Source organism: Capra hircus, chromosome 18 (assembly GCF_001704415.2).
Source record: "Capra hircus breed San Clemente chromosome 18, ASM170441v1, whole genome shotgun sequence".
Lineage (NCBI taxonomy): Eukaryota > Metazoa > Chordata > Mammalia > Artiodactyla > Bovidae > Capra > Capra hircus.
In genome coordinates this window covers 2675414-2695791 of record NC_030825.1, presented here as the reverse complement: position 1 = coordinate 2695791, position 20378 = coordinate 2675414, and the positions used below count along the sequence as shown (strand labels likewise).

At 59.0% G+C, this 20378-nt stretch overlaps 1 protein-coding gene across 1 annotated transcript in view; it reads right to left on the bottom strand.

The window, feature by feature from the left end:
• The window catches only part of VAC14 (Vac14, PIKFYVE complex component), a 77901-nt gene that overhangs the window by 44495 nt on the left and 13028 nt on the right, over nucleotides 1-20378 (bottom strand). The window contains exons 10-12 of the mRNA XM_018061663.1: nucleotides 18376-18439; nucleotides 11079-11223; nucleotides 10846-10911 (exon numbers count right to left, since the gene is read on the bottom strand). Coding sequence (XP_017917152.1) covers nucleotides 10846-10911; nucleotides 11079-11223; nucleotides 18376-18439 — 275 coding nt within the window. The remainder of the gene's footprint in view (nucleotides 1-10845; nucleotides 10912-11078; nucleotides 11224-18375; nucleotides 18440-20378) is intronic.

The following is a 20378-nucleotide window of genomic DNA, read 5'->3' as shown; positions in this document are numbered from 1 at the left end:
AGGGGGCTCAGGCTCCTCCTGTGTGCCCTGGGGACTCGCCCTCACCAGGGCGCTGTGCCGATCTCAGGAGCTGCTTCCTGCACGACTTCTGTGCGGGGATCTTGGGGCCGAGCCTGCCCTGCATGGGGACAGGAAAGGGACAGCGGTGCACACACCCAGGCCTCCAGCCTCAACTCTGCATCAGGAGCATCTGCGTCACTTGTCCCCGCACGCCTCCTCCCCCTGCAGGACCACATGCTTCATATTCCACATTCTCTCGTTTTATAGTTTAACATCAACCCGCAAATGCAGACCAGACACTTCTGTACAATTACAGCCGGAAATACTGTCTACAGGTTCCTTTAATCCTGGCCACCCCTCTCATGCCTACATATCAAAAGACTTGTCTCTGGCCCCCTGGGGGCTAAAGCCAACAGACAGGTCAGCTTGGAGCAAAACCGTGTGTATTTGTGTATACACACACTAGTGGAAGCCCCCTCAAGCGGGAGCTGGAGAACAGCAACACTGTCTCCTTCAGCCTCTAGAGCCAAGGACTTGTGAGGGGCTGCCAAAACGGAGAGCGAGGAATGGCGTGAAGAGGAGATGGGGAGTTGGTGGGGAGCCACTTTGGGGTTCTCAGTCCAGCCCATCAAGTGCAGCCACTGACTCTCCCCCAGTGGACCAGCAAAACCACAGTCCAAGCTGAACGTGGCTATGGGTGACCACCATCCTGACGCAGGCCTAGGCCAGGCCTCTGCCTCTGCATGTGGAGTCGGGGGGCGGCCCCGGGGGGCGGCGTCAATGGGGAGCCTGGGACAGCAGCGGGGACCACAGGAGCCACCCTCCACTGGACCTGGCTCTGGTCTCTGTGCCAGCAAGGCTGTTAGCGCGCCTTGTCCCTGAAGACCTCACAGCCCTCGGCAAGGACACGGTGGTCTCAGCGGCCTTGGTCACACTCAGGGCCTGGACACAGGGGAGAAATGCCCCATGCGGCCTTAGGACACGCAGAGCCAGTCCCCCTGGCAGCGCGCAGGCTGGCTGGGCCCATGCCGGTGCTGGCCCGCGGTCCTGGCCCAGAGGATGGGAAAGGCTCACAGAAAGCGGGAGGAAGCCACGCCAATTAGTATGCGCTACACAGCTTTTCGCAGAATGAATATAAAACACTTGTGCTTTCTTTTTGTGTGAGAGAAAGAAGCGGGGAAGAAGAGGGAGGGAAAAAGGTTACAAGAAAGCAATATTCTGCAGGAGCAGGAGGGCCTGCGGTTACCAAGGCAACGGCTGGGGGGTGGCGGGGGGCGGGGGGAGGCGCATCAGCTGGTCCCTGAGCGAGCTGGCCACCAATGGAAAGAAAAGGTCAGTGGCAACTGGGGAAGAGAGCATCCGACAGAGCAGCTCCGGGAGGAAGGCGGCCGGGGCGAGGGGCATAGGGTGCCACACCCACCACGGCTTGGGGAGCAAAGTGAGGGAGGCCTTCCTTCTAGGAGGCGACCAGACAGCAGCAAAGGGCACGTTTCAGCATGGGAGGGGAGTCACTGTCTAGATGGGCCACAACAGGCTGTCAGCCCCTGCCCTCCAGCGGGCCAAGGACAGTCTCCTAGACAGCAGCTGTTTCCACCCCTCACTGACTGGTGTATCCAGGCACTCTGTCCCTGCAACGTGTCCACAGACCAGCCCTGGAGAACCCCTTGCTGCAGGAGGTGCCCTTCTGTCTCCTGGAAATGCTCCTGCCTGCCCCTTCACCACCTCAGGACCAGGGAAGACCCAGAGCTTTGCAAGGCTAAGCCCCCAGGCCTGTCCTCTCCTCCCACCCAGACCCCTGGACACAGAGTCCCAGGCGAGGCACCCGGCAGCTGCAGAGCTGGGCAGGAAACGGAAGATGGATGGTTCTGGAGAGCTTCTGCCAAGAGATGTCTGGAAAAACCTTCCATTTCTCTACCCACAGGTCTCTAAGAAACTCAGTCCAGAGTCTGGCTAGGCCCCTGATCAGCTGACCAGACCCCAGATGTCAACAGGTTCAGCCTTCCAGTCCCACAAGCAGGGAAGGAACTCCCTGGGCTGGGCCCTCCGCAGTCCCGGCCAGCAGAAAGCCACGCGAGTTTCTGAGGGCTGCGTTGGGGCTGGTGGGGAAGGGGATGAAGGCTGGAGGCTTGAGGCCGAGGTCTGCGGGCACCGCCCAGGCCTAGCTGATGCCTCCGCCCAGAAGAGGGCAGCTGCAGGGCCATAGCTGAGATCCTGGGAAGGCTGGATTACCCCTTATTCTTGGGGAACGGAGCTGAGAGCAAACGAAGGGCAGCTAGGCCGGGCCTACACAGCAAGCCTTGTGGCCTCCTGCCTCCTTCCGCACAGGAGCCTGTCCCCTTCCTTCACAAGGGCTGCAGCCCAGGGGATCAGGTCTCTCGAGCCCCGACACCTGGCGGACTCATCCAGAGAGCCCAGTCCAGGAGGCTGGGCCGCCAGCCCAGGAGGGGCACCCAGGGAGCTGGGAGTAGGGGGAGGATGTCCGCGGGCCCCGGCACAGCTCCTGCGTGCCCGAGCCCCTGTGCCGCTCTGGGGGGCGGCAGCTGGCACCCACTGGCCCTCGACACAGCAGACCTGGGCTGGAGAAAGCAGCGACCAGCCCCAGCCTGGCCTGAGGGGGCAATGTTCCCAGAACAGCTTCCCACTAAAGGGGCGGGGGCAGGCTAGGCCCAGCACCCCGGGGAGGCAGCCCACAGCCTTGCCTTCTACACCACCGGAGCAGCTCTGCCAAAAAGACTCCCAGATCTGAGGGTGGGAGCAAGGGCACTGCTCAGCCTTAGACCTATTTTCCCACTGAGGAAACCACCCTGATTAAGCCCTTGTACGCCTCGGTAAAGCAAAAAACAACTTGAATAAAAGAAACATGAATTGTCTTGGTTTGTTGCCTGACTTTGAACGCACGCCCTTAGGAATCAGGAACAGTTTTCTTTCCTTTTTCTTCTGTTCGAGTGGACTCAGAAGTCCTTCCAAGGCGCCAGTTCCGTGCCATACTGCCAAAGGGCAGCCCCTGATGCTTATTAAGTTCCTCGGTGACAGCAAGTGGGGGTTCTGGCAGCTGGAACCGTCCAGCCACCGCCCTGAGGGGAGAAGGGGACAAGGCCAGCCCGGGTGAGCTGGCGTGGAGATAAGGCCCCCCAACTTCCCAGGGTGAGACGGCGTGGAGACAGGGCCCCCATCTTCCCAGGGTCAGATGGCGTGGAGACAGGGCCCCCCAACTTCCCAGGGTGAGACAGCGTGGAGACAGGGCCCCCATCTTCCCAGGGTGAGACGGTGTGGAGACAGGCCCCCAGCTTCCCGTAGTGAGCCGGCTTGGAGACAGGCCCCGCCCCCCCGGGGCTTCCTGTTGAAGCCCTTGCTCACTCGCAGCTCTGACTGGCAGGTGCCCTGCAGGAGATGAGCTCTCCCTGTGAGCGGGCAGGCATGGGGAGGGGCCTCTGCGCAGGGCAGCCTGGGGCAGCTCAGTCACCAGGCGACAGCCCGAGGGGCCGCTTTCTCCAGGGCCTGGCCCGCGACGACCAGGACGGCCTCCCGGCTGCTGCTGGGTCTCTGCTCAACCCCAGCCCAGTGTGAGCCCCACTCAGCTCTGTCCAAGTGGGCAGGCCCAGGCCCCCGCGAGCGAGGAAGAGGGCAGAACGGGCCACAGTGTGCTCTGCTGCCGTCTGCCCGCCTCCTGCTTAGGCACGCACCCATGAAACGCGTCTGGGGTACCGAGCGCTGCAGTGGCACAGATAGGGGCCTGGCCGGCCTGGAGGGCGGAGGAGCGGGTGGTGTACTGACCTTCACTGACTCACGGGGCCCCAGGCCGAGATCCCGACCTAGCTACCTCACTTCTCTGGGCCGGTTTCTGCTTGGGAGGGCTGCTGTGGAGACGGTGAGGCCTGGTGCAGGCTGGGAGCCGAGCGAGCACCCAGCATGCTCCTGTCCATAGCATCTCCAGCAGCTCCCTGCCCTGGCGGTGGGCCTTGCAAACCGCCAACAGAAGACGCCAGGCAAATGCAACCAACTCTGCTTTGGCCATCTCCGGAGAAGGAGAAACGGACACACGTCCTAGGAGAGATCTTGGCTGCTGACGATGCCCCAAGTGAGGTGGGGTGGGGTGTGTGTGTGAAAAAAGGGCCCTGGCCCGGCCACCTCGGCGACGGCAGGGAGAGAGGGCATTGAACTGACAGACAGGGGCCTGGCCCCCAGGCTCCCGACAGAACTGGGGCGGGTCCACACCGAGGTTCTCACTCAGGATGAGCATCAGTCACTGGCGGCCTGTGGGGAACCCAGGCCACAAGGCCCCACTGGAGAGAGCAGTTCACGGAGGTCCAGGCTGCGGCCCAGGCAGCTGGGTATTGAAGAGCTCCGGGGGATCTGACGGCGGCCCTGGTGTGCGTGGCTCCCTTGGGGTGCTCTGTAGGGTTGGTGGACGCAGCCTTTCTAGGTGAGACGCCTGATCACTTGAGCTCAGGGAGAGACGCGCTGGGGAAGGTGGCCGGCTCCTCCCGGGAGCCCCAGCCCTGTCCAGAGGAAGGTGGTTCCTGCCCGCTCCCCTTTGTGACTCCTCTCTGGGCCCTACTTTTCTGGCTTTGGGAACCAAACCTCCCCTCTGGGGAGCATTCTGCCCTGAGCTCCCGTTATGGTGCAGCTCTGGGTCCTCACCTTCCCATCAGTGGAGGGAATTCAGACAGGGATAGACGGGAAACCCTCCCGGCACAAACTGTCTTCCTAGGGCAGGTAATGGTAGCCAACAGTGGGTACTGAGGGCCCCTCCTCACACCAAGGAGGTGCCCCCTAGCGCAATGATGGGCCTGAGACCGCAGGGCCCCACCCATGCATGGCAGCAGTCCGCTGCCAAGGGCTCCCCGGTGCCGAAGGCCAGGGCCTCTGCTGGGCCGCGGGGGCTGGGAGCCCCCGTCCCTGGGGCGTGTGGCTGCAGGCCTGGTCTCTCCTTGCTGGCCACAGCTCCTCTCCCCGCCCCTCATTTTCTCTCCCAAGCCCTGCAGGAAGCCACAGGGTCCACCTGGGAGAGGAGAGGACCAGCCCTGAGGCCTGTGGTGGGAGGGCCTGCACGTCCTCACCTGGCCATCAAGTGGCGGCCCGGCTCGCCCCTCCATGTGGGGTGGGCCCTCCGCAGGCGGAACCGAGCTCCGGGCCGCTGCTCTCGCCCTTCGGTGCTCTGGGCTGGTGCCCGACCTGACCGTGTGATCCGACCGTACAGAAACACTCAGAATTGAAGCGCGGGGTGGCGGGGTTGTTTTTGTTTGTTTTGGAGAATGGATGGAATGAAAATTGGGAGCGAAATAAAAACTGAGGCAAGGATATGAGAAGGAAAAACAAGCCCCATTCTTATGGAAGACTGTCCACTTTTGAGCAGGCCGCATTAGTATTCCGGGCAGTGGAGTCAGGACCACACAGTCAGGGCTGGAAGGGACTTAACACGATCCAGCCGCGTTTTAGGGAGGAAAATGGAGGTGACATGGAACTGGTTCCAAATAGGAAAAGAGCCCGTCAAGGCTGCACACTGTCACCCTGCTTATTTAACCTACATGCACAGCACATCACGCGAAACGCCGGGCTGAATGAAGCACAAGCTGGAATCAAGATTGCAGGGAAAAGTCTCAACAACCTCAGATATGCAGGTGACACCACCCTAATAGCAAAAAGCAAAGAGGAACGAAAGAGCCTCTTGAAAGAAGTGAAAGAGGAGAGTGAAAAAGTTGGCTTAAAACTCAACATTCAGAAAACCAAGATCGTGGCATCTGGTCTCATCACTTCATGGCAAATAAATGGGGAAACAATGTTTCCATCTCCAAAATCAATGCAGATGGTGGCTGCAGCCATGAAATTAAAAGATGCTTACTCCTTAGAAAAAGAGCTATGACCAACCTAGATAACATATTAAAAAGTAGAGACATTACTTTGCTGACAAAGGTCCATCTAGCCAAGGCTATGGTTTTTCCAGCAGTCATGTGTGAATGTGAGAGTTGGACTATAAAGAAAGCTGAGTGCCGAAGAATTGATGCTTTTGAACTGCGGTGCTAGAGAAGACTCTTGAGAGTCCCTTGGACTGCAAGGAGATCCAACCAGTCCATCCTAAAGGAGGTCAGTCCTGGGTGTTCACTGGAAGGACTGATGTTGAAGCTGAAACTCCAATACTTTGGCCACCTGATGTGAAAAGCTGACTCATTTGAAAAGACCCTGATGCTGGGAAAGATTGAAGGCGGGAGGCGAAGGGGATGACAGAGGATGAGATGGTTGGATGGCATCACTGACTCAATGGACATGAGTTTGAGTAAGCTCCCGGAGTTGGTGATGGACAGGGAAGCAGAGCGTGCTGCAGTCCATGGGGTCACAAGGAGTCGGACACCACTGAGCTACACAAGTGAACTGAGCCTGAGCACGTTCTGGGGAGGAGAGCAGAGGTGGGGAGGTGCCTCAGCCTTACCATGCAATGGGGGCAGCACGGGGCAGAGGCTATCCTCTCTCCACCGGGCAGCTGCCACACCACCCTCAGCCGTCCCCGGCATGGCTCACTGCTTCGGGCTGGGGCCTGGGGGGCTCAGCAGACCTGGGGCAGCCCAGGGGGCAGGTCAGAGCCAAGTGCATCCAGCCTGGATAGAGCAGTACCCCTCCCAGCGGCACTCTCACTGAGGTGAGTGAGGGCAGACCTCGTGTGGGGTTTAGATGATCTGGGAACTGACAGACCCAGCTTCCAGGGCTGGCTCCTGGCAAGTTATCCCCCTCATGCCTGAGCTTCCTCTCATGTCAAATGGAGGATAATGAAACTACTCCTGGACCACCAGGCAGATTCCTGAAGACAAAGGGTGCGATGCTCTCTGACCAGCGCCATGACCCCATAAACTGGTTTCCACCTCTCCTTCTCCCAGACACGGGGTTCAGCACATAGCACCCCCACGGTTTCCGAAAGAAGCCAGCAAAGGGGGTGTCAGACAGGGCATCCCCGCCTCTCTAAGCTGCTCTCAGATGAAGGCAACAAGGCGGAGCCCTTGTTTCTGGGGCAGACACAGAGGGACAGCCCATCTCCCGCAGCAGGCCTTCCCTCCTGGGGGCACGATCTGCCCCTAAAGAATCTGAGGGTGATGGACAGGTTGTTAGGAAGGGCCAGGCTCAGATGGGGAGCCTTTCTCGGCCTCCTGAAACAGCGGTTGGCAGAGCATGTGGAGACACCCTGCGCTCCATGCAGGTCGGAGCAGTCAGGTGCCTGGCCCAGGTCCCTGGGGAGAAGGGGCACCCGACCATCCTTCCAGACCCTTCTGAAACTTAGACCTTTTTTTTTAATCCTATATACTTTTGTTTAAAATAGATTTTCGATTTTTAGAGCAGTTTTAGGTTTGTAGTAATACTGAACTGAAGCTAACAGAGGTTTCGCACGCACCTCCTGGCCCCGCACACACACAGCCTCTCCCTCACCGGTCTTCCTCACCACGGCAATGTGCCTGTTACAATCAGTGTGCCTGCACTGAGACACATCACCTCTGAAGCCCACAGCTGACGCTGGGGTTCGCTCTGGGCATGTGTGTGATGACATGTGCCTGCCGTGACCCGCAGAGGATCTGAAATGGAGGCAGCTGTGCTTGAGGCTGGGGTGGGGATGGGAAACACCGAGGCCCCTCCGGGCTGGCCACGCCACGGGAAACGTGGAGAGGACCCATCCGTCGTCTGGGGGATCATGGGCAGAGCCCGCCCGGGCAGCTGCGGACTTGGGAGGTGGCCGACACTGGCACCTTCGGGCAGGGAAAGAGCGGCCCTGCCTCCCGCGGGTCCTGCAGGAAGCTCTGCGGATATGCCTCATGTTCCAGACTGTGGGATCAGGGTTGCATTTTCACTTAAAAACAAGTCATTGGATCGCTAGCTGACGGGAGAATTTCTACTTCAGTGCCAAGAATATTACTTTGACACCTGCAAACTTCTTTCTGACAAAAGGGATTTTCAGATCAAGGCTGTGAGGAGCAGGCGGTACTGAGTGAGCAGCCACTTATCCTGAATTAAGAGAAGCAAAGACAACCAAGGATCCCAGGGGGGTGTGGACTGCTGAGCTGTCCCTGGAAGGGGCGGGGGAGGCGGGCAGAGAAACAAGGGCCCGCGGGATGCCCGTGAGGCCACGTGCCCAGGGGCTGGGGCGGCGGAGCGGGGGCTCTGAGGCTCGGCCTCTGCCTGCACCCAGCTCCTGCATCATGAACACCTGGTACACTCTGTCACCCGGGGCCTCTCCCCAAGGGGGACAGGCATGCGGGTCTGTCACCATCACACTGGGAGAGGAAAACATGAGCAACACAGACCGTAGATGGGGTGTCCTGGATCAACAGAGCTCCTGTAAATCAGTGGAAAAGTGGACAACGGGCCAGGGTGCTGAGGGAGAGCTTCTTCCAAAGCCCCACAGCCCTCTCCATGCCGGACTTCTCGAGAACGTGCGGAATAAGAGAAAGAGGCTGGATGCTGGGGATGGCGATAAGCACAAGCTTGGGGGCCACACATGGTGAAACACAGGCACGGAGGCTCAGCGACTGAGCGCTCTGGGGACAGACAGGCTTGGTTTTGGCCCCATCAGTCGGTGCCAGCTACTTCACCTCCCCAGCCTTATTTCCTGAATTGCCAAATGGAAATAATAACAGTATTCTCCTACAGAAGAACTGTCGAGGGTTCTCTGGACACTACAGGGAAGATGTCTAAGCACATTCCCTGACCCTGGGATGACTTCAGACAAGCTGGTGGTTATTAACGGGCTAACTCGGGCGTTGAGGCACCTACGCTGAGTGTGCGGCCCTGCGTGGGGCAGGCCATGGTGACGCTCTATTAGCGAGGGGCCTCCCCCCATGCCGCTCTGGCTGTGGGCTGATCAGACTCAACGGGCTTTCAGGGTCTTGCACCCCCGGAGCTTCAATCTGAGATCAGGGCCGTGCCTGAAAATAACTGGGGAAACCTCACGGGGCACTTTCTGGACGCCCTGGAACGGAAGCTCGCGCCAGAAGAGGGACTTTGTTTTGTTGGTGGCTGCATTTCCACTGCCAAGTACCTAGGACGCCCTCAAGGTCACTGGATTCAGCAGGGGCTACTTAGGGACAGGATTCTGGAGAAGAACCAGGAGGTGGCAGGACCACGACTCAGCAGCGATACTGGGTTCCCAAATCCCTCCCCGGGAGGGCAATGGGAGGGTGGGGACGCGGAACTGCTGCTAACAGCAGCACTGCCTGCCCGCCCCACCCCCGGCAACTGTCCCCAGGAGCAGCTGCAGCCTCCTCTCCACCGGAGGCCCACAAGAGGCGCCCCCAAACCCGACAACATTTGGCACCTCAGCAAATCGAGTTTCCACAGCCGCAGCCTGAACAGAGCTGTTTAACGGAGTGCATCTCCTCCGGCTCCCTCTAAATGCACGAGCACACAAAAACCAACCGCGGGTGAAGAAGGCTGGATGGGGTTAAACAGCTCAACTTAAAGGACTGGAAACTCAGCTGCTTCCACTGAAGTCCTGGGGAAAGACCAATCAGCAAAGTTCTTTTCTCCCTTTCTGTACTGAAATGAGGGCCGTGAGTGTGCAGTGAGTCAGTCCTAATTCACGCAGAACCAGGCCATGTCCACCTGGGCCTTGCACTGCAGTGGCGGGGGGGGGGGGGGGGGGGAGGCGGGGTTTGTGTGTGGGTGTGTGCGTGTGTGGGCCTTGCACTGCAGTGGGCGGGGGGTGGGGAGGCGGGGTGTGTGTGTGTGTGTGTGTACGGGTATGTGGTGGACAGGCAGGAGGGTGAGTTTTCAGGAAAAACAGAGGACCTGATGGGACCTGGAGGCAGACACTTGCCTGTCTGAATCTCTCTGTGGCTCAGGGTCAGGGAGCAGTCAGGCTGCAAGCTGGCTGCCTAGGACTCCACACAAGCCAGGGGCCAGCCCAGGAGAGACCAAGGCACCTCTTGCACAGGAAGCCACGGGCCGGGTCCCGCTTCCTTCTTCCCCGGTCCCGTCCCCTCCTGCTCGGCGCTGGGAGGTCTGCAGATGCGAGTGCCTGCTGCCTCACGGGGCCCAGAGGAGGGCAGGTGAGGGCAGGAGAGGGCGGGTCAGGGCCGGGGCCGCCAGCATCCAGCACGAAGCCCAGAGTGGGCATGGGCGGAGGGCAGGGATGCCCCCCAGGCAGAAGGCGATGCCCGGCTGCAAGCCCTGCCCCTCGGCCGGGAGGCGGGACGTCCAATCAAGAAGGTTCCTGGGCAGGACGCCACTGGCATGGTGCAGGGAGGCTGAGGGTACAGCCCTTGCCCACCCTACTCTGGGGTCTCCACACTCGGGGCACTGCCTGAGAGGGGGCCAGCCTCTCTCTGTAGCTTGTGGTGACCCCCAACAAAAGCAAAGACTCAGGGTCCAAGTTCAAACTGGAGGCCAGAAAGGAGTCCAGCTGACAGGAATCACAACTGATGCTCCGAGGGCTCACCCGCTGCCAGGCACAGCAGCTGGCGTTTCTGGAGACATTTCTCACACCCTCCGCACTGGACGGAAAAAGGGAACCGAGATGCAGGGTCGGGCAGCGGCCCCGGGCAGCGAGGCGGCCGGAGCTCGCCCTCGGGCTTCCCGCCGCCCCTCCTTTCGGCCTCATGGGGACCGGGGGCTCCCTGCAGGACTGGCTTCCTCGCCGCTCAGACCCGGCGCTCATCAGAAAGGCCCGCAGAGCAAGAGCCTTTACTCCCCAGAGGACAGGAGACACAGCTTTCCCCCTGATGGCTGCCCCTCCCCACGCAGGAGCAATGGGGGGACTTTCGGGGTGCTGGCCTAAGGGGACAACAGCAAACTAAGCCCCTCCGAGCTACACCGCGCCCTCAGCAGCGGAGGCTGGCAGCCAGGGCCCCGAGGAGGGCGGGCACCTACCTCGTCAGACTCGTCCGACAGCGTCTGCAGGAGCACGGGGAACAGGCTGTCCGTGTGCCGTGACATCTGTGGAGAGGGGCCGTGAGTGCCCAGCGGCAGGGGCCTCCCACCCTAGGACCGTGCCACGCTCCTGCCGCTCAGGGCTTCCCCAGAACGGGAACGACCAGGACTCTGCCAGGCGCGGGCAGGCCCTGCAGACCACCCCGGAGTGCCACCCCAGCCTGAGGGCTCACCTTGCGGGGGGTCTTGATGTACAGGTGGTAGAGCCACTTGAGGACGGCGATCCTGGTCATCATGCCGATGGCCGTGTCGCTGAGGTGGCAGTTCAGCACCTGTACGATCCCGTCCAGGTGGAGGGTGACTGGGGCCCTCTCCGCGCTGCGGGTGAGACCAGGAGGGAGCTGGGCTGAGGCCCACAGGCCCCTCCCCAGGTGCGCCCCGGCCCCGCATCCCCCACACAGGGCGCCCGGGTGCTGCTCTGCCAGGCAGGAGCGTGGACACCCAAGCTGCGCCAGGAGGGCCAGTACGCTGGGCAGCCACCCGCGGCCCCCTTTCTACCACTGGGCTGCGCCAGAGAAGGTGCAGAAGGGTGGACACCTCTGATGTCAAGAAGCTTGGGACCAGCGGACCTCATGGCTGAAAGGCAGTTCAGCGCCCTCAGCGCATTACGTCCAGAGCCTGTCAATGAAACAAAACCTCCCTGTCCAGAGAGTCCAGGGAAAGGCCCCAGGGACACCTCTAAGTAACACAGGCCTTGCCCTAGGCACCCAAAGCCCACTTCTTCAACAAGGATCCGTGGCGCTTCACCCGGTCACACGCAGGGCCCTCGGCACAGCGGCCGGCCTGGGCGAGGGGCCTTCAGAGCTGCCTCTGAAGTTGTTAATGTTCTCATCTGAGGCAGCAAGGTGGTGACAGGCTCAGCCTGTAGACTGGACCCTGCTCAGAATGCCTGCGCTCTAGGACGGGGTGCAGGCTCCCTGCTCCCCTGGCCCGAAACCTTGCTGGTCTCCAGGCAGAGAAAAGTCCTGCCAAGCAGCCCCAGGAAGGCTGGGTACCTCCAGAACAGACCCAAGTGGGGCCCCAGACAGAGGCCGGGGCTCTCCGGGATGGGGCTGGCAAGGACAAGGGGGCCTTAGGGTGTCGGGAGGGGCTCCCTTCCCCTCTGACGCAGGACGCCATTGCCTGCCTGTACAAAACGGTCTTCTGTGGTATTTCCAGATTGCTCAATTATTCATTTGCGTCAGGAACTCAATGCCTTTGCTTTCCCAATTCGCCTGCAGACTCTCTGAAGCTCATCTGATGTGAACTCCTAAAGGGCAGGGTTCTGAGCTCTGTTAAGTGCTAAATGGAAGTGCTATTTAACATGGTTTGATGATTCCCCATGGAGCTCGTTTTGGGGGCACGAGCGGGCACTTCTAGCCTCTGGTGGCCTGGGGGCTGGGTGTGTGAGGGATGCCGCCCAGCAGACCAAGCCTTGGGGAGGGGCTGCCGCTGAGGCTCCCCGAGAGCCATGTGGCTGCAAGTGCTGGGGTCTTCCGAGGACAGCCAAGCATCTGGGTTCTTCAGCAGCTTGGACAGATGGGGAAACTCACGCACAGACAGACAAGTCCAGGGTGGCAAAGGCAGGCTCCCAGACAGTCTCAGCCACCCAGGAACCCGCTGTTCTTCACCTCTTTCTCTTTCTCACTGTCTATTAGAAATGTAATGCGAGTCGTATATGGAATTTCATGTTTTTTGGTTTTATATTAAAAAGTATAAAGGAACAGGTGAAGTTAAATGTAACAATATATTTTAAATAACCTAATATACCCCAAGGGCTTCCCGGGTGGTACAGTGGTAAAGAATCTGCCTGCCAATGCCGGAGGTGCAGCAGACACAGGTTCGATCCTTGGGTCAGGAAGATCCCCTGGAGGAGGAAATAGCAACCCACTGCAGTATTCCTGCCTGGGAAATCCCATGGACAGAGGAGCCTGGAGGGCCACAGTCTATGGGGTCGCGAAGAGTCGGACGCGACTGAGCACGCACTCACGCAATATGCCCCAAATGTCGTTTCAACGCAGGATCAATATAAAAGTCAACACACAGGTTAGTAACAGACTCCGTCACACTCTTCGCAGCATCCTGAGTCTTTTAACCCGCGTGTCTCCTGCCCTCAGCGTCCTCGGCTCAGACTGGCCGTGGGGAGTGCAGCGGTCACGAGGGGCAGGGGTGCCTAGCGTGCACAGCACGGCTCAGCAGTGGCCATCCAGGGCTGCCCATGCATTTTGTCATCTTCTCTAACAATTTCTGGACGTCCCTCTCCCTGTCTGATCTCCCAGTCCCGCTTTGCCCCATCGCACTAGCCTCCTCCTGGCGTGCTCTGTAAGCTCTCCTTGGGTGGGCAGGATCCCACAGCTGGAGACACTCCAGACACCTTCCTGGAGCCCGAGGTCTTAACGAAATGAGCTCGGAAAGCAGTGGGGAATGATCAGAAGCTCCTTCCTGACCCTGTGAGCCGAGGGCCCCAGGGAATCCCTCTCCATAGCAGAAGCTGCCACGAGGGCCCCAAACCCAGCAGGTCGCTGCCGCATCCTGGCTGAAACGGCCCTCTGGGGGAGGCCTGGAGGGTCCCTGGGACCTGGCACAGCTGTGCCCTGAGCTGCTGGGGGGCGGGAGGCAGTGCCGACCCCAGCTCCCCGTTCCACCTGCAGTCCGGGCCCCGTGGGGTGTACGAACCTTGGGGGTCAGGCTCTAACACTGAGCAGGAAGGACAGTGGTGGCGCTGGAAATGAGAGCTCAGGTTCTGGGTAAGCACCCTGTGTTGGACTTCGTGCTGAGCCATGTGCCCGCACAGCCCTGCTTATGTCCCCCCAGGGCCCTGTGCCCACAGCCGTGTGACTCCCAGTCTGGAGATGAGGCAATCAGAGCACGGAGGCACTAAGTAACCCGGGCACACCACGTGGCTGCGGAGTGTGGAGCCGGCAGTTTGAATGCGGCGTCGGAGTCCAGGGTGGCCCTGCCCACCGCACGGCTCTGCCTCCTAACGCACTGCACTCAAGCACTCCGGCAGCACTGTTTCCCAGGGAGGGGGACACCGAGGAAGCTGCTGCTCATCTCGGGGGGGTCGGTGGGCCAAATCCCAGTGGCCCCAGGTAGCCAGGGTAGACAGTCCCCTGGGCAGCTGGGCTCCTTAACTGACAACAATCCCTAGGTGCTGCAGGCCAGCTAAGCGTGTCTTACCGAGCACAGACACTGAGGGCAAGCCTGTGACTGGCACTGCCCTGGGGCCAGACAAGGAAGGAAGGGTGTTACGGAGCCGGTGTGAGAGCGGGCGGCACCCTAGGTGCCCACAGCAGCCCTCCCCAGACAAGGGGCACCCCAGACGGAGGGTGAGGTGGGCGTCGGCTTCAACCAGCCAACAGGCCTTCGGTCATGTGAGGCAGTCCCTCTGGTGCACAGATGGGACACTACAGGACCTGCCCAAGGCCAGGAGGCCTGGCACGCCCCTCCCTCAGCCGGGGATGCTCTCCTGGGCTCCCACGTCCCTTGGCTGGCTGGAGGTGAAGGACACGGGAGGCCGAACAGTCCAGGGTGCCGGGGACAGGGAGAGCGGACGATCCCGCCTCCGCAGGGCTGCTCTCAGCTACCCCACCGGTGGGCTGGCTGCGCTGTCTGGGCTTGGTGCGTGCTCCATGCGAAGCCGGGGCTCTGGAACCTGGGCTCTTCCGAGCGCGGCACACTGCGCCCGGTGCTCAGCTTCTGAGCTGCTGGTTTGGAGCCAGAGGTATGCACCCTCTACCCTGGCTCACCCTACCCAGAGAACAGAACGGAGCTCACTCAGAGCTTAGAACATATTTCTGTACCAGTTCCAGAGAGTCTAGTTACTCCTGAAAGTGAAGTTGCTCAGTTGTGTCCAACTCTTTGCAACTCCATGGACTGCAGCCTGCCAGGCTTCTCCATCCATGGAATTTTCCAGGCATGAGAGTACTGGAGTGGGTTGCCATTTCCTTCTCCAGGGGATCTTCCCGACCTAGGGATTGAACCCGGGTCTCCAGCATTGCAGGCCCTGGGGGCTTCTGAATTATTTCATGGTGTCTGTAAAACCCTATTCTTACCACTTATTTCTCATAAAGCATCTCATAATGAAGATCATACGTGTACATGTACTATGACTTCCAAATGTGTGGCGCTACTGTGACTGTTAAAATACTGACTTCAGGAATAAAGGTTCTGATATTACTAATACATCCTGATAAAGCCCAGTGCGTCTCTGTGGGAAGCAGCACTTTATTTCTGTAACATCTAACCCTTTATGGCACTCCTATGTTACAGCTCTAATCAAATTAGAACGAAAGTAAGTCTAAAAAAGGAACTGTTTCTGAATTCAGAGCTGCTCTTTTTTTTTAATAAAAGATCTTTATCACATCTTTCAATCAGCAGGTACTAAACGTTGGGAAGCACTGATTTCTAGATCTTTCTGCCTGCCTGCGGCCGCCAGCTATACCAGGAGGCCCGTACTGAACGCCCCCGACGGCACTGGTCCTCCACCACCACACCTAGTCTCGCGTACGGGGACAGAGCCCAGAGCTTTCACCAGACTGCCACCTTGCTGACCATGTCTGCCAGGCGGGCACGCTCCTGTCACGGGAGGGGCACCCCCTGGGCCACTGCCCTCGGTGGGCCTGGATGCGGTGGGAGCGGCCCGCCTGTGCAGGCAGTGCCCGGGGTGAGCGTGCGCCGGAACCCCGCAGCCCGAGTTACGCTTCCCAGGGACCCTGTGAGAGGCCAGCTTCGGGCAGCACCACCCGCCCAGAGCAGGCACCCCGGCCTCCGTCCTCGGCTGCCGCCTCCAGCGGGAGGGGCTGGGCTCAGGTTCCCAGCCCTGGGGCCGCCCCCCTCTCTGGCACAGCCAGTGACTCAGACTGGCAGCTGCCACTAGGAAACCTCCGTCTGAGGCAAACAAAGCGCCAGATAGCGTGTTCTCCGTTGGCTTTTTAATTTCAAAGGCTGGTTTAGCATTTGTTGCTGAACGATGGGTATAAAGCAAGGCTTGGTTCCAGCCAGGGGTTCCCGGCCACAGTGCAGGAATCAGGGCCGCCTCTGGGCAGAGGAACCGCTGTCTCCCCAGTGAGGAGGGGGAGCCGTGCCCCCTGCACGGGGCCTCGGTCACAGCCGATCTCTGGTCCTCCTGGACCGCCCCCTCCCTGTGGCCTAGATTAGTGACGAGGCTGCGCCAGGCCCTCCTGCGGCCAGCTTTGCCCCCTGCCCACATCTGTCCTCTCACACTACCGGAGGGGCTTTGAGACCACATGGCCCTCCCTGCCAGGGCCCTCCGATTCCCAGAACGGATCCTCCGCAGGGCGGGCGAGCCTGCCTGCATTTCCATCGAGACCTCTCCCCTGAGTTCCAGCATCCCACATCCACACCGGCCTCCTGACCTGCTCTGGCAGGATGCCCAGAGCTGCCCTGAACTCTGCTCTTGACGGGCCCACTCACACCCGTTCCTCCTCCTGCTCAGCTTCGGAAATGAAACCAGGATGCCCTGAGCTGGCTCAACCCCGAATCTAGAAGTCCCCTCCCCTCATCCCCCCCTGCCCCCGACTCCATTCCATCCATTGGCCAATTCTGTCAATTCTACCTTCAAAACATCTCCAGCCTATCAACTTTCTCCATATCCTGCCACCTCTTCAGTATGAACCTCCACCCTGTCTAAACGGGACGTGCCAGTGACCCTAACTGGTCTGCGCCCACCTCAGTTCAGTTCAGTCGCTCAGTCGTGTCCGACTCTTTGCCACCCCATGAATCGCAGCACACTAGGCCTCCCTGTCCATCACCAGCTCCCGGAGTTCACTCAAACTCATGTTCATCGAGTCAGTGATGCTATCCAGCCATCTCATCCTCTGTCGTCCCCTTCTCCTCCTGCCCCCAATCCCTCCCAGCATTAGAGTCTTTTCCAATGAGTCAACTCTTCACATGAGGTGGCCAAAGTACTGGAGTTTCAGCTTTAGCATCATTCCTTCCAAAGAAATCCCAGGGCTGATCTCCTTCAGAAGGGACTGGTTGGATCTCCTTGTGCCCACCTCAGACCCTCCTAAACCCAGTCTCTACAGCAGCCCCGACCTCCCGTCCCTCCTCACCCGACGTGGAGACAGCACTGCTACTGAGCTTGTGGGGTTTAAATGTAAACATCCGCGGAACCTGCCGATGCAACAGAGTGCGGGGCCTGGCCGGGCCCAGGAAGGCCTCCCCGAGCGCTCGAGGTTGGCAGCCGGTGCTCCAGCGGGGCACCAGCGCTGGCCCTAATGCCCTCGGGACCCCGCACAACCGTCACCACCCTTTCCCATAACTTCCTGCTTGCGTCTCTGCCCCCACACTGGAAAACCTCAAGCTCAGGGACCACATCTTTTTCTTGGAAACTGCGGGGTTGAACAGAAGCTCTGGATGTGTGACAACAGACTAAAAACAAATAAATGAATGGTGTTCATTGGCTTGCTCCAACAATGTGGGAGAGACCCTAGGAAGAGTCCATACTTACAGTCAGCACTCTGAAAGCACCCCCAAGGTCCTGAGAAAGAAGAGTCAGTGAGAAAACGATGTGAATGGAGAGAAGAGCCTCAGGGTCTGCGGAGAAGAGAGTCTCCTGGGGATGAGTATACGTTTTCTCTTGTGAGTGCCCTGTGTCCCCAGGGCCCGTGCTCAGGGTTGGATTCAGAGGCAAGAACCCCCTACAGGAGGACCTCCACCTACTCCAGCCCCGTAGCCAGCTCTGCCCAACAAAGCGGGGCTGAGGGCCAGTCCTGGGGCTCAGGCTGGGACAGGGTGGTGACAGTCCCTCCCCGGACCGTCATCCGCCTGCAGAGCGCGGCGTGGCTGCCTGGGGCGGCCACCTCCCTGCCTGGCCTGCACCGCCCCCCCGTGGAAGGCAGCGCCACTGCAGCCAGCGCCCCCGGCCTGTGCACACTCCGGCTCAGTCAATCACCGCATGTGCTCCCAGAGAGCTGCATCGGCCTCACATCATCCTGGACGAGCAAAGGGGGCTGGGCAAAAGCGTCTGCAAGGTCCCCCTGTGGTCACCATGCGTTACCTACACTCTTTATTGTTGTCTAGTCTCTTAAGTCCTGTCTGGCTCTTTGTGACCCCACGGACTGTATCCCGCCAGGCTCCTCTGTCCATGGGATTTCCCAGGCAAGGATACTGGGGTGGGCTGCTACTTCCTTCCCCAGGGGATCCTCCTGACCCAGGGCTTGAAGCTGGGTCCCCTGTACTGGCAGGCGGATTTTTTACCTCGAGTCGCCCAGAGCTACACTCTTATACCTTGTATTTGCTGATCTCTCACAGCCTCCAGTCCTTCCCAAGAGGCCATATGTCCCCCAGAACCAGGTGGGGTGGGCTCTTTAGTGTCCTCTGGACTCCCTCATCAGACAGCTTGTGTCCTGCAAGTGCTGGCCCTGAGCAGAGTCTGCCTCAGGGTTTGCTGTGGTCTCCCGTGCCCAGAAGAGATGTAGGTTGCTAGCTCTCCACAAACAACTCTGGCCATAACAAACCACTTACTTGGCTGGAGTGAAGACACTGAGGCCATTACTGAAGCTAGAGTCACAAGAACCATCAGGCCCTCCTGGGGAGAGAAAGAGGAATGAGGCATCACAATAAAGGTCACTGGGGCCTTTAGAAGAACAAGGCCCCTGTTCACAAGGACACACAGACCCTCTAGTATCCCACACCTTGATTCTGGCTCTTGGAGAGGAATGCGGCTTTGGGGCCCTGAAGACCCAATGCCTAGTGGTTCCCTGAAGCTTCTGGATGGTATGCATGCTTGTAGGTTCTCAGGCACAGTGACCTCACAAGCAGGGATATCAGTGCTGAGCGCATCTGGGAAATCTCAGAAGGGGCTGCTGGCTAAAGGGCAACAGATGTTAAAAGTGACTTCTTGAACACTCAGCATCACAAGCCGCCAGGGAGACGTAAATCAAAACTGTAATGAGATGCCATTTCACACCCATTAAATAAAAGACATATTGATAGCAAGTGATGGTGAGGAGGCAGAGAAACTGGAACCTTATACACTGCTGGTAGAAATGGGAAATGGTGCAGCTGCTTCAGGAAAGAGTCCAATTACCTGAACAGGCCTGGGGGAAGGTGAGGCAGACACCTTGGGCAGCCTGGGTGGGCCTGCCAGGAACCACGCGCTGGGGCTCCCTGCCACTGGGGGACTCCCTCCCTCCCACCTGCTGGGAACGCCTTTTCAGATGAAATGATACAATGTTAAAAACTGGCTGCAGATGAATTTCCACTGTTTCCTATTTTCACTCTGAGACCTCACAGCTGCTTCCTTTTGCACAAGTGTGGGCACTTCCCCAGAACCCCGTTAGAGGGGGCTGCTGAGTAGGAGGGTCAGACCCGGGCGGCTTGAACAGACCTCGCCAGGCTGGCCTTTAGGAAGGGTCCACACACACGCCAGCAGTTGTTCAGCCCACCCTCTACCTTGGAAGCTTTGCGATACTAGTGATCTTCACAGTATTTGCCAAATCGGTGAGTAAAAATGAGACTGTTTTACTTTGTGCTTCTGGGGTTCCCAGTCAAGCTGAGCATCTTCAGTTGCCCTTTTGTTTCAATCTCCAGACTCAGGAGCCCCTGGGCCCAGGTCTCAGTTTGACTCCCCTGCCTTCTCACTGTGTGACTTCTGGGTAGGCCACCTGTCTTCACTCCACTGCCTCACCTGTGTAACGTGCTGAGGCCAGGGCCTCTCCGGAGTCTTGTGAGTACAATAAAGCAGCCAATGTGTGTTCAGGGGTTAAAACGGAAAACCTGACCCACGTCTGTTTCCTGAGGATAAATTCTTAAATGTTCTGCTACATGCTGCCAAATGTATTGATATCTACCAAACAGTGAATGTATTTAAGGTGTTTACTCTTCACCTTCTCCCAGTAGGAGCATCTGGTTGTTCCAAAATCTTTCCAGGGAATGTGCATTTCTCGTGACCAGAGTGGAAAATGAGGGTGGTAAAGGAGAGCAGAAGGGAACGAGAGAGAAGAGTCAGCTCAGATACCCTCCACGAAGCCTGGCTGGGTGCCCCCAGTCTGCTGTGGCCACATCCAATGTCCTGTGATCACTCCTCTAAGGATCCGACCCTGAGCTCTCTGCAGGCAGGTCCTGGATCTGAGTCACTTGGATCGGCAGTGCTGATAACACCCAATCCCATCAAAGCTTTGCAAATGGGTGGACTCCATTTAACGCTCACCCACGGAGGTCACCGGTCCACCACTGGAAATTGTATTTATAGCTGTGTTCCTCACTCACCGCTTGAACTTTCATCCCTAAACCACTACAATCCCTCATTTAGGACCCATCAGAGGCCCATTACCACCTGGGCAAAGCTAATGCTAAAAGGCAAGGGAGCCAAAGTCCTGCCCCTGACACTCTTGCTAAGTGGTGGGTCTCATTATAAACAGACCTTAAAACAACTCGACACGGAAGCACCTGTTACTGGGAGTGTGACCCACGCCATGCGCTAAGAGCTCTACACGCAAAAAGTCTCTGAAACTCATAGCCACACC